General features: G+C 37.8%; 1 protein-coding gene across 2 annotated transcripts in view; it reads right to left on the reverse strand.

Moving 5' to 3' along the window:
* The window catches only part of AOPEP (aminopeptidase O (putative)), a 209431-nt gene that overhangs the window by 160791 nt on the left and 34860 nt on the right, over positions 1-13780 (reverse strand). For both annotated transcript variants that reach the window (XM_049796253.1, XM_049796254.1), the window contains 3 exons: positions 13247-13413; positions 5457-5613; positions 2417-2665 (listed from right to left, as the gene is read on the reverse strand). In XM_049796253.1, coding sequence (XP_049652210.1) covers positions 2417-2665; positions 5457-5613; positions 13247-13413 — 573 coding nt within the window. The remainder of the gene's footprint in view (positions 1-2416; positions 2666-5456; positions 5614-13246; positions 13414-13780) is intronic.

Below are 13780 nucleotides of genomic sequence, written 5' to 3' on the forward strand. Positions count from 1 at the left end.
CAAAGAAAAGTGCCAAACGCTGTAAAGCCATGACACTACAGATAATGCCTAAAATTTATGACTGCTTCCTTCCCTGGCAGACAGGAGTACAATTAGAATTCTCAGAACAACAGCACCTTTGTGCTGGCATGCCATGTTATGTTTATATTGCTACAGATAGACTAGAAGATAAAAAAAATAAACACTTGAACCCAAGATAATAACTAACTTTTTTTTTAATGTGGGTTTGGACGTGGTTTTGCACACAGCTTATTCTCCACTGAGGTCACTTAGGTAATTATCATTGCATGCACAGAATTAACCATGTAAGTAGCTTACTATATACATAGAAACCTCTATTTGAAAAATCACACGAAGCAAGAACAAACGAGCTATTGTGAGTCACTTAATAATTTCCTTTGCTGTCCAAATACAGCTTGACATTTAAACAGCTTAAATTATTCCTTTATTTCAACTTTGAAAATTTCAACGTGCTTGGCTTGATGAACTGTTGAATGAAAAGCATCAGGAAGTATGCATGCCCTTTCTTTCATCCTTTACTTACACTCAATGATATGGATCACTTGGAACTGACAGTGGTTAGAAGAAGCACAGGGAAATAAAAGCATGGGTTTTACTCAACCCCTTCTCAAAGAAGGCACAATTACAATATTCAGAACACACAATCTGGACTCAGATAACCACAGATGGTTTTGCGACAGAATACCCTGCAGGCATCTTTTCCCTATAAATACTGGGAAAGGTGATGCATAGGAAGCTCTGACAACTTCCCAAAGAGCAGTAGCGCATCAACAACTGAATCCTGAAGATTTCTCCTACTGCATGCTGTCATTTTGGCCTAGACATCTCTCTCCCCTTTCTCCTTCATTTTGTACTATTTGCACGTCTTGTCCTTCCTGGTTCCATTGATCACTGGTCTTCTCACACAGCTAAGTAAAATGGCCGGCTTCTTCCCCAATTACAGTGATGATCCATAAGGACCTGTGTCAACCCTTTAGTACCATGCCTTTGAAGTCAGAGGAAATAGCTAAGCCCCTCTACCAATTTCACATGGCTTCAAGAACATGGTACACAGCATCGCACTTACTTCTAAATCAAACCACTATGCAAAGCATCAGAGAATATAGTCTGCGGTAGGTGCTCAAAGCAACCAGGCCTCGTTTAAGTTTCTTGATGCTTTCATCTAGGAGTTCATTGAGCAAAGAGCTATCATTGAAAACTCAGTAACCAGTACAAGGTATCTACAGAGCACTGAGGCTTATATGACAGAGAAGGGTCACTGAATGCTTAAGTTTTAAAGTTTATAGATCTTCATTTAAAAGAAAAGAGAAAGTAAACTTACACCAAAACTTGTAAAATATTATTACATGCCAGCATAATTTTCTACTTTTATGCCTAAGGAGGATCGCAAAAGGAAAGCTGTAGAAAAAAGTCTATGTAAAATAAGAAAGAAAACATGTAGCATGAAACAAAATGTTTCCTTATTTAATTAATTATACAGTTTGTATTGGACTGGCAATTTGTGCAATTCTTTGAAGTTACTTCAGATATAAAACCTACTGGACAACTGCCCCAAGAGCTCCAAAATACAAAACCAACCATCTGGGAATACACCTTTTCTTTCAGTACTCCATTTTCTAACAAAGCTTTGCCTTTAATTCTTCCCTTGGATGTTTTGTCCATCTGACTAAATGAATCCACTCTACTGTTGGCACTAGGCAAACAGTGAACAGTGTTTCATTCTCTGCTATTAACACTATATCATTACCAACTTAAAAATACATATATTTTTAAGAAAAATAAAAAGCAAATGGGAAATTTCAATTGTTAGGCATTGCCTCACAACTAATAGAGCTACAATTCTATTGTCATTGCACAACTGGCAATTATACCGTAAACCCAAAAATTTTTAATTAAGCTTTTAATTCTCCATAATTCCATGAAAACTTGATAATATAAACCTTACAGTTTGCCTTAGCTTCCAAAGACCAGTGTTTGACTAGAAATTCAAAAATCACAAAAGGCTTATGAATAAACTCTAGATCTGGATTTTAACATGCTCTTGTTCTGTCAAGACATAATGGTAAAATCAATGCCAAATGAAAACACAACAATATGATAGCAGCATCAAATATTTAAATCAATAGAACCAATAAAAGAACTTCAGTTTGGCAAATGAGGAAATTCTGTCTAATGAGCTTTTATTTTCCTTCCCTAAGCACCGTTAAAACTTAAAATAGAAGATCATAGCACAGAGGATGCAAACAAACCTACCCACATGAAGCCAGAACTAGAGTTTTAAGTTTAAGAAAAATAGCACAGGAACTTTATATTGATAGCAATTTGACAATGTTAACTAGCTGATAAAAAGGATCTAACAAAATACAGGAGATGAGATACTAAGAAGTTTCCTTACCTAGCCATTCCCAAACTGGAAAAGTTGGAAGGAACTATCAAAACATCAAGCCTGGAAAAGGGGTGGGTACCCAGTGTGGTGTAAGCAGCTGAGAGGCACTGTGGAATTAGGTGAAGTAAATGTTCTTTGCAGTGTTCCATAAGGCACCAGGGAGCAAAGACTCTATAAGGAATGACTGCCTGCAACCTGGCAGCAGGATTTTGGAAACGGCAGGGATATTCCACATGACCACAGATTTCTTCATGCCATCTGACAATAACAAAAAAAACAAAAAAAACCAAAAAAACCAAAAACAGTTTAATGTGATACCAGAAATGTGCACAACTGAGTATGCTAAGACAAGGATATTCTCTAGACATCAGAATGACAGAGTTAGGTCACATAAAACCAACTCATTTGTATTCTCACACTGTTCATACCTGTGCAGCACTGTGAAAATACTCATTACTACATGTCTGAGTAGCACTGATACAGTCACTCATAACTAAAAAAGAGATTAGTCAAACCTTGTTTTTATAATAGGTATGTTTCAAAAGAACAAGTGCTCAAAATGTACATAAAGAAAACTAAGTAACAATACAAAAAATATTTATTTATTCAGAGAATTCCTATTCAAACTTGACTATGACAATAAAATTTCGTACATATTAACACAAACATATTAAGTGCAAATAGAGTGAAATTCCAAGGGGGCTTTTTTTCTGTTGTTATTACTAAAATTCCCCAGGAACTTTTCTTTTTTTCTTAAGTAAAACACAACAGTAGCTATCAATTCAGGCTTATCACTGTAGATATTTGAAAATTTCACAATTGGATCAAGCTTACTTTACATTAAGATTACAGGATATTCAGAGCTGTAGCTGGAAGGGAGGAGGAGCAAATCAAATCCTTCCTAAACACTGAGTCATATACTTTCACAGTAATTTATCTGCCCAAACAGACTCATATCTCAGCAGAAATCAGCTTCATGTTTCCACCTGCTAGCCTGTCTTCTGCACAGCTCAGAGCCTCTCCTTGGTTGTGGAGATTTCAGCTTAAGGAAGCTGGTTCTACTATGCCTGGACAGGCAAAGGACTTATTGTTATTGCACCTGGCATGGCCCAAAGCATTTATATTTAGAATATCATGCTTCAGGTGAGTGCTGACACACAAACCAAAATGATAAGAGGTAGAAAAGGACTACATTTTGCTGAAGTGGCAACACTTTAACACCTTACCTAACTCCTTCTGTGAAAGAGAAAGATTATTGATTATATATGCAAAGAAACTACATCCATCATTATGCAATTTTTTTCCAAGGGTGGTTTAACCCAGTATATTTCTGCTCTAAAACAATGTCACTTTGTGTTTAATTATCAGAGTTGAGATTAGGCAAGAGCATGAAAGCTAGCAACCTATCTCTTATAAAAGTTGCCAAGTCCTAAATGACCACAAGGAGATAGGAAACTTACTTAACGCCCTAGCTCCATTTAACATTTTCTTTCATACAGTCTCCTTATGTCAAACTCACCAGCACCTGGACATAAATTATATTACACATTTCAACAACTTCTTTCAGAAATCCTTCCTTTTCCTGCTGCCTAAGAATTTATCTCTATTATCTTATCTGAGACACTACCTTAGCATTTGCTTGTCTATCCATTTCACACTCTTTCTAGAAATGCCTGCTACTGTGCATAATGTTGGGTTTGGTTACCTAGTCTTAATGACTAAATAAGTAACAAGTGTCTGTTGTGCTAACTCCCAAATAGAGATTAACTGGGTATAACTCTAAGAGCAGATTTTTCAAGGCCATAGATTTTTATGTCCCAATTAACTGCAAAACAACCTTGTACACTTAGGCTCTTCTTTTTTGTCTATGCATAATAGACACCAGATTTGCAGAGGATTTTTTTTTTTTTTTTGGTCAGGTTTTTCTTCTGAAACACATTTGTCCTGTTTCTTCCACTGTCACTAACTCAACTGCTACGTATACATCACACTACCTGTGCCAATTAACTCATCCAATGACCATCACACAGATTGACTCATAACAATGACCATCACTGATTAGAACCTGCACTAATTTTTAGAATGGGTGCTAGTTAACCTCATCTAAGCTCCCGTTCCCATGAAAGATTGGACCAGATGATCTTTCAAGGTCCCTTCCAACCTGGGCTGTTCTGTGATTCTATGACTCCATAACTCTGAAAAGCTGAGAGTAATATGTGAGGAAATCAAGTGCCTCATCTGAGACTTCTGCTAACTATGGTGAATACAAGTGGAAACAAGTGGTATTTCTCCACAGCCTTAATTTTTAGCTTCAAATCTCATTTGCAGGCCTGTATAGCATTGTTCTGTTCATCCATCACTCTGTAATAATTTACACTCAATGGGCAGTTTTGACAAGATTGGAAGGAGAAATAGATGTAGTCAAAATAATCACATTTCTACAGGTTTGGTAAAAGACAGCTAAGGAGCCACTGCATGTACCAGGCAACAGAGTATTTTTTTATTGAAAAGAATCATTGGTCCAACTTTACTTTATGGGACCAGTGCAACAGGTCTCTCATGTACCCAGTCAGTACACATCACTCCAGGCAAACCACTGCACAGGCCAGCTCTAACTCTGGGATGGGACTGGACAGGAAGAAAAAAGCAAGTGAGTAGGCAATATGATAGTAGGGGGCATTAGGTACCGAGAATGGACTGAGTCTAGCAATACGAAATATCTTACAGCCAGTCATTGTAAGGAACAAGGGAGGACCTCATGCTGCTTCAGCAGAGCATTAAGGAGATACAGCGTGTAGGATGCCAGTCCAGAGGACACGGGGATTTACTAACCCTATTGCTCACTAAGCAGCTTGTTTTCGCATAAAAAGAACCACACCCTTACCCATGAAATAATGCCTTTGGAATTATTTTCTTGTCAAGATTTTTCTGTTCAGATTAAACAAGTTCTATTTTGATTCCTGTACTAATATGACTCACTTTCACATTCCAGAGTAAATGCAAATGCTACCCATATATCCCATTTTTCAACAGTATTCTAAACACGAACCTGAAGCTGGCTTGTGAAGATGGCAAGGAAAACTCGGTGTTTGTCTGGACAGCAGCTGTGAGGGACTGCTTTTTAACTTCCTGCCAGCACCCCACAGCGATAGTGAAGGTGGATGCTGGCATTGGCATAGTCACATAGTAATACCAGCTCAAGATACCTGTAAATAAAAAGAACATTTGTACAGACTCATCAGTCACAGCACACATTCAGTACTTGGCATTTTTATGTACTTGAGATTTTGGTCCAAACCTCCCAACTTACATCCTGGTATTTTTGTTGAGGAAAGAAAAATAATTTCACTGAGACATGTAAGACCAGTCATATGTAACCGCCATGGATTCAGTACTCTTTACTTATACCTGCAACTTTCCCTTATCTGCTGATGTCTTTATCTATAAATAAATAATCTATAAAAGGGATGTTATTAATGCAACTTAACATGATTGTACTGTTACTGACCAAGAATGACACTGGATGTGAAATCTAATAGCACCTCTAGATCCACAGACACAAAAATTTAACTCCTTCAACCCTGGATCAACCACCTTATGGTTTTGTCTTAACTGTATCACCTCACACAGAACAGAATAATTTCTTTGTGTTCTGGACAATACCAAACTGAGAGGCAGGTTCTAACAAACAACAGTAGTGCTTGTGAATTGGAGCTGGCAATCTGAGATACACTATGTGCCAACCAGGCAGTGAGAAATCAAAGCTTAGAATCAGATGGGATATTGCCTAAATCCATGATGTGGTCATGATAATCCAGAAGCTGCTAAAACAAGGTTAGAGGGTCTATTAGGAGGTAAAAAGATGGTAAGTCTAATCATTATGGGAACACAGTGCTGGAAGACATGGAGTATGGTATTGGATGAAAGTATCTATGATCACGTTTGGATAAACTGGAGGATGTTTTAGAACAGCATACTTTTCATTAATCTAAAAGTTGCTTAGGTTTTCCGTTTGCCCCTTTGAAAAGGTTATAACTTAAGGGTCACATTCAAGTACTCATTTATGGTCACAAATAGTTACTTCACCATATTAGTAGGTTCATTACTCTTAGAAAAAGCCTAGCTTGAGTTACAACCTGCTGAATCATGTGCAAATAACTGTAGCTATGACAATTGTGGAAACATACAAACTTCAGTTATTTTCAGAGAACATTAATACCTGTTCTTTTGCAATAATATTCTGACCGGGGCTATGGAACACTCTCAAAAGGAAAAAAAAAAAAACATCCAGTGGAGGCCACAAGGTGTAGAGGAAAGGAAGTAAACAACCGCAGCAAAGCACCTCTGGATTTCCTACCTTAATGACCACAGAAGGTCAAGTTGTCCAAAGGAAGGACAAGCAAAAAATCTTTTTGCTTAGCCTCAGCAAATTTTCCAGCTACTATTCGGTATGGCAAAACACTACAGTTTGTGAAGTGTTGTAAAAGGCAGGTAAAGCCTCTACCTCTTACCTGCACTAGCAACCATTTACACTCCCTCACTCCATTCCACTTTTGGCAACATTCACCACTACCATCGAAACCCTTTTTTCTGTATTGTCAGGTGACCATAATTTTCCTAACCTTCTGTCAGTATGTGAGCAGAAGGAACTTATTTGCTCCAAACACATTAGGAACAAAGAGGATAACTGTTTTGCCAAATTTTCCCTCTCTACTCCTCCCCCATTTTTTTTAATTAACTCCCCAAAGCTACAAATAAGCCAAGGCAAGCAAATGCCACCTTGAGAGAAAGAGGTCACCCAGGACAGCAACAATTTATTATTTTGAAACACAAAACTCCTGATGTAGAGAGCTTCATTGATATAAAACGCGCTAGAGGCCCAAGCCTGCACACACTGAAGTTAAGAGTGGCTTTACCATTGATTTAAATGTGCACAAGAGAATGCCCAGAGGTAGTCCACAACACTTCACTTTGTGTTGTATCTGTTATATACAAAGCATTACAAAAATGCTTCATGCAGTTATGTTAATTGTAAAACCTTGAGTTAAATAATAACAGAGGAAGAGTGAAAATTTGAGGAATCATAATGGAAAAACAGTAATGTGTTTTCAACTGAGTTCTGAAACAAGCGTGAAAGTCAAAAGGCAGTCACAGAAAACTGTTCCAGACAGCAGTAAGTGTAAAGGAGAAAGCTCTCACAACAGTAAGGAGATTGTCTAAAAGGAAAGGGTGTTGGCCTGTGCTTTGGAAACAGAAGGAGCTGAGAGGGTTACAGTGAGAAACAAGTTTAGCAAGACAGGCTAGAGCAAGCAACACCATAGACAAGACACTAGAGCAAGCAACACCAAGCAACACCTGTTTTAAAAAACAAGGGTAATTTGAACACAACGTCAAAATGAATGGGCACTGCTCAGTTTAGCAGTCCAGAGAGAACAGCATGTATTACATTCAGAAATTTCCATGAATTAGCAACAAACATATGCTACTCAGAGTTGGAGCAAACCTTGCAAAAGGGTGAAGGTACCAAAGACCACTTTCTTGGTATATGTTTTCAGACTTATCTAAATTAGGATTTCCCAAAGAAAAAAGAAGCAACTAACAAACAGATCCTTGTCTTTTTTCCAAGCCCCTTGTATTTTGCAGGCATTATAGAGACCATGCGAACTCTGGATACTCTCAGAACAAGATCCAAGATTTATACTGTCTTTACACACCTAACTGGGACTCAGTCCATTTCCTGCAGGGCTTTTAGATGCCTTCTGCATTCATGCTCCAGAACTGTGTAGAATAACTATGCAATTATCCTACAGTTGTTTTGTCTTGAACAACTGAAATCACATGCACTGGCATGACAAGTGAGCTCTCTCTTTACACTGATCGGTGACTGATCTTTATGTTGGCAACACCTCTCTACAGCAAGCACCATGACGCATAGTTCCAAACAGAGTCTAACCCTCATTTATCTCCCGTCTTCTCCTCTCACTACTGGTAAGACTGTCTTCCAGCCTGCCCTTTTATCCCACAACTTCACTTCCTTTCTTTAACTTTCTTCAGGTCAATGGACTTTGTTTTGTTTTCCTTCATCTGTAACCTCAGATCTATCCCAAGGCACAGACTGGGATCACAAGCTCCAGCCTACTCCTCTCCCTTCCCCTGGCTGCCCTCTGCTTTCCAGTGGCCACCTTGGAGACAGCACCATCTGTAGGATAGAGAAAACAGTGCAGCTGAAACGGGGAGATGGCTTGCTTTACCAGAACTAGGATTTTCTACCACAAAACCATTTTCAGACTAAGCAAGGACACCTTGGGAAGAGTAAGAGATTAGACTGGGGTTAGTCCATGGGAAAAATAGAGGAGGAGCACCCCATTTGTTTTATTTGTAATGCTTATACCCTCTCCTTACAACCAGACTTAATTTAGAAGCAACTTGATTCCTACACATAATTATTTTAGGCAATTATAATACTTTCTAAATATTTTCTCTACAGGTAATTTTGAAAATAATTTTCAAAAAGATTTTTTTTCCCAGTTCTGCAAAGCAAATCTATCATGTCGTAACTGCACAAACCACGCAACAACAATCACCTATTCTGTGAGGTATAACTGGAAAACATCCCATGCGAAATTTAGGACTACTTTTAACAAGGGCAGAAAATTATAATCTATTTATAATTGTGCAAAAGAACAACTTAAAGGCTGTTTATGTCTTCTACTTGAAATAATAATGATGAATGATGTAATTACTTCCTAGAATTCTTAATGCATTTAGTTATCTTTGAAACCATTAAAATGGTTTGAGTCCTGTGGAGTCCATTATAACTGAAGAAGTGCCTGAGAGTCAGTATGTGTTAATGCCAGATGAAAGAAAATTAAGACTATTTTTATTTATTAGTATAGGTTCCCTCAATTAGTTTGCACTAACACAAATGTAAACAACACAAAATACAGAAAATGTCCATGATTTCCTAGAAACCACAAAATTCAGCTACCTCTAGGGAAAAAGAAATAGCCCTGCACAGCATTTGATATACCAAGTAAAAGCTAGCACTAATACATAAACCTGCAGCTAAATACGTAGCTATGCCAAAACTATTATTTGGCTGGAACACCAGGATTAAGAACCCTCCAGCTTTCTGAAACTCTTCATTAACATGCAAAGATCTTTGATCTCATCTGAAAGCCAGAATTTCCCACAGAGCACCCTCACATTCATGCCAGAGCATTCGTTGAACACTGGCTCGGAGGGATGAGTAGCATGTGTAGTTCCTGATATATGTTGGAGATTAATCAACACAAGCACTGAACTATTCTGTTTTGCCTTGTGAAAAGTGAGAGGTGCACAAACAAAAGCAACTGTTGTTGCTACTAGCTACAGAGCAGTAGCAGTGGCTTCTCTAGCACCGTATTTCCTTTTGATAACAGAATACACCTTCTGACTGGAATCTGACATGGCAAAACAAGATCAAGGACTACATAATGGTACAGTTACCGCACAAAAAGCAAGCCAGTCGATTTCACAGCAAATGGTTGAATATCTACTTCTTGAACATGAATCAAAACAAATGTAAAGGTGTTTGTGACTAAATATATTTGCACCTTCTATGTGTTACAGTAATATGGTAAAGTAAAGTAAAACTGACAAGTGTTGAAAAATAAACCTAATGGTTAAATGGTTCACATTACACACACACACACACACACATCGTGCTCCCTGTAAAGCTTTCTCTCTAAGGGCACTGTCAATTGCATTTTTCTGATAAATTTTTCTTCTAAGTACTACATTAAGAATGCGTGGTATTTTTAAGCACTTTTAGGTCATAATTGAATAGTTACCATTTGTACTTAAGTAAGTGACGTGTAAGTGTTTTCAAACAAAATGTGGCCTCACTTTATTTCAAATGATAGGGTGAGCCATAGTTTTGTAGGAGACAGAATGCAAAAAATGGCACATGCAGGAGGAAATACACTACTATCAAAACCTGCAAATACAAGTGGCAAATGAGGAATCTGTGCAGGTGAGTACACCTAGTCTCGCTATGCACTGGATCACAGCATCCATGCATCTAGAGATGTAGGTCTGTGAAGGAGAATGCAGATCTCTGTTTAAAAGCATGAAGGTACCATCCTTGCTTGCTATTCTCTTATTGTCTGCCTGCACACTTGTTATAAATATGACTTTTAAAGGAAAAAATATTCAGCTAACTTGTTATGCAGAATAAATTCATTCACAACTGCTTGACAAAATTCTTATTCTTTCTGAGAAATTGCATTTTTTAAAAGATATTTTCATGTTCTACCAGTTATATGTGATTTTATAAATATGCAGCACAGCAATAACATACTGAATCTAAATAATCTGGCAAAGTTATTTTAACTGAAGCCACCCTTAAAGGCCTTTAGATGTGTTTTCTAAATGTAAAGACAAAATTTTAAGCTGGATAGATTTCCTATGCCCTGCATAATTGCCTAACTACAAGATGTATGTGGGACAGGTTACTTAACACTACAGACCATTTTGAACTTTTTAATTCTTAAAAGTCCTACTAATTAAACTAATGAATTTGTATTCCTAAATTCATTAAGAATTTATTCAAGGCTTCAGATTAGCGCTTGAGCCTTGGGTTTGTTTGTTTTTTAAAACATTCCTTACAATGTTGCTCCTTTTCCTTCTTTCTTCTGTATCTGTTTTGTAAATTTTTACAGTTCCAAACAGCTCTCTAACACTGATTTGTCATTTCCAACTGTATATAACCACCAAGAAAATGAGGGTCTCATCCATGACTGACTTTTTGAAAGCTACTGAGCACAATGCCTACTACCTTTAAAGAAACCCAGCAAACCTTGCATCATGACATCAAAATTAGTATAAATAATTGTGTGTGCTGCATAGATCCATAGGCAGAACCTTCCACACTCCTGGGAGTTCCATCTTGAGGTGAGGCTGAAGGAAAACTGTAAGGACAGAAGTGCAGTAGGTGCTCCTGCTGCTTCTCTTCAGTTCAGCAGAGTTCAGCACAAAACTTTGCCATTGTCACACAGCTCCTAAAAGAGCCAGCTTCAATGGCACATTTGGTTCTTCCCAGTTCACTTCACACTTCTCATTCAGCACTTCATTAGCACACTGAACCTAAAAGGAGTAATTTCCTCCCTACTGGCCCTTCCATTAAAGACTTCTTACAGTATTTCTTGCTTTCACAGAGTTCTTAGGAAAGCAAATATACTGGGTTAGCCTTTGGACAATTAAAAAAACCCAACCAAACAAACCCAAAACAAACAAAGCTTTAGGCGACACATGAATTACCAACATAAACTGACACAAGGATTTAAACAAAAGCCCCTTCTGTCCTCCACGGGGTGACAACGCTGAAGTTTGGGTGACTAAGCCCCAGTGCTATCATTAACAATATGGTACCCTGAAATCATTCTCAATGCTCCGTCAACTGCATTTGAAAAACGGTTTTGCCCACAACTAGTTTTTTTCTTTATTCAAGAATGAATTTTTAATGAGGTTTTTAAACTAGAATGACAAAACAGTGTTAACGAGGAAATAATTATTTCACAAAAAAGCCTTTTCAACTAGCTAATTGGTCTAAGAAAGTATCAATTTTAACTGACCTATGCCAATTTATACTGTCTGAAATTTTTTCCAAGGTTTCTATTTCTAGAAAGTCACATAAGCATTCTTCTTCCTCTTAATATTTCAGATCACATAGCCATCACTGAGGGAACAACAGGCAACAACTCATTAGTGAGGTGTAAGTATGAATTAAACTGATTAAACAATGATGGCAGAGCTGTTCCCCTAGTCTGAAGTTAAGAGCACTCTTGCTTTCTTGATGCCGAGACAGGAAAGTATTAATGTCCATGCAGGCTGAGCAGCTCATCATGGCAGTTTTCCATATTTCAATAGCAGAGACAAGGCTTGAAACAGGCTTCACATATGGCCAAAAATAACAAGACAATTCCATGCAAATGGATTAACTGGTGGTTCTCAAATCAAGGAGACTTTCATTCTTTTTTTTCCCTCAAAAACTGGCCTCTTTAAAGGGGAACAGAAGATTATTTTTTTTTCAGAAACACTTGATTCTAACCTTTTCCTATATGCCACTTTTCATCAGAACTACTTATGCTGGAAAATACTGACCCTGTTTGACAGATTATCTCAAAACTAACGGGAGCAAGACATACTTTGTATTATTATGTGTAGAACCGCCTTAAAAACTTCCTTCTCTGTGCAGACAGAGGCTTAAAGTACAACCAACACAGAACAAAAACGCTTGCTTGCTTACTGCTGCACAAGGTATGATCTACCAATGCCAAAAAAACCCCAAAGACCAGATTTTCAGGGCAGTGACCTGGTATTCTTAATCTATTCCATATATTTCAGGAATCAGATATGACACAATGACCACTTCTAATCATTGGCATGCTGGCCTACACTTGGACTGGAGTTCTAAAACTGAAAGTTAATTATCTACCAAGCCCTGAAGCTGTCAAGAGCCTGATAAGGTACTTTATCTACGAAACGTTCAACAGCAGAGTGATTAAAACAAAGCCAATTTATGACAAGTGAAGTCTAGGTTTGAAAAAAGTAAAAGGAAGAAAAACACAGAAAAAAGTAAGTAAAAGTAACAGTGAAATGTAGATGCCTTGAATTCTTACTAAGTTATCCTGAGGCCTTGAGCAGGTAACTTTTCCGTAGAATGACATGGAGATTACAGATAGACATGTAAGTGCTTCTAAGGTTAGGAATGTCATTCTTTCAAAAATCATGTTTTACCAAGCTATATTTTAATTAGAAAATTATTGAAAATGATTTGCTATAGAAAACATATTTCACCTTCTTGAAGCTGGACTGGTTCTGCTGAGTTTTCCCCACTCATTAACACAACAAAGCCGGCAGCTGTTCGGACTGAGGCTTGCCAGGTTGACAAGGCAACGGGTGGTTCTTGGCATGGGAAAAGGGCTCTGTTGTTTATTGGTGATCCCATCGTATAAACACATGGCCTAGATGGAAGGAAAAGATTGGAGTTGGAGTTACGTTAAGAAAGACTGAATTAAGTTTTCTGTCAAAAATCAAACCTGTTGTTGTACCGAGGTGGTTTTTTTTAACCTCAGCTAGGTTGGTTTCAAACCTGTGTAACATGAACCAAAGTACTAAGTAATTTAAGACAGGATGAAGAAAAGCAAGATTACCACAGTAGTTTTTACATAAACTAGAAATGAGTAACCCCAGTCTTTCCCCTCTCCTGCTTCTGCACGAGCCTTCCAGCCTCATACAATAGCTCTGAGCTGACCCTATAAGGCCGAAGAAGGCTTCTGAATACCTTCTGAAGATGCCATTGCAGAGTTTTACCAACACCTGTGACACCTC

Source organism: Accipiter gentilis, chromosome Z (assembly GCF_929443795.1).
Source record: "Accipiter gentilis chromosome Z, bAccGen1.1, whole genome shotgun sequence".
Taxonomy (NCBI): Eukaryota; Metazoa; Chordata; class Aves; order Accipitriformes; family Accipitridae; genus Astur; species Astur gentilis.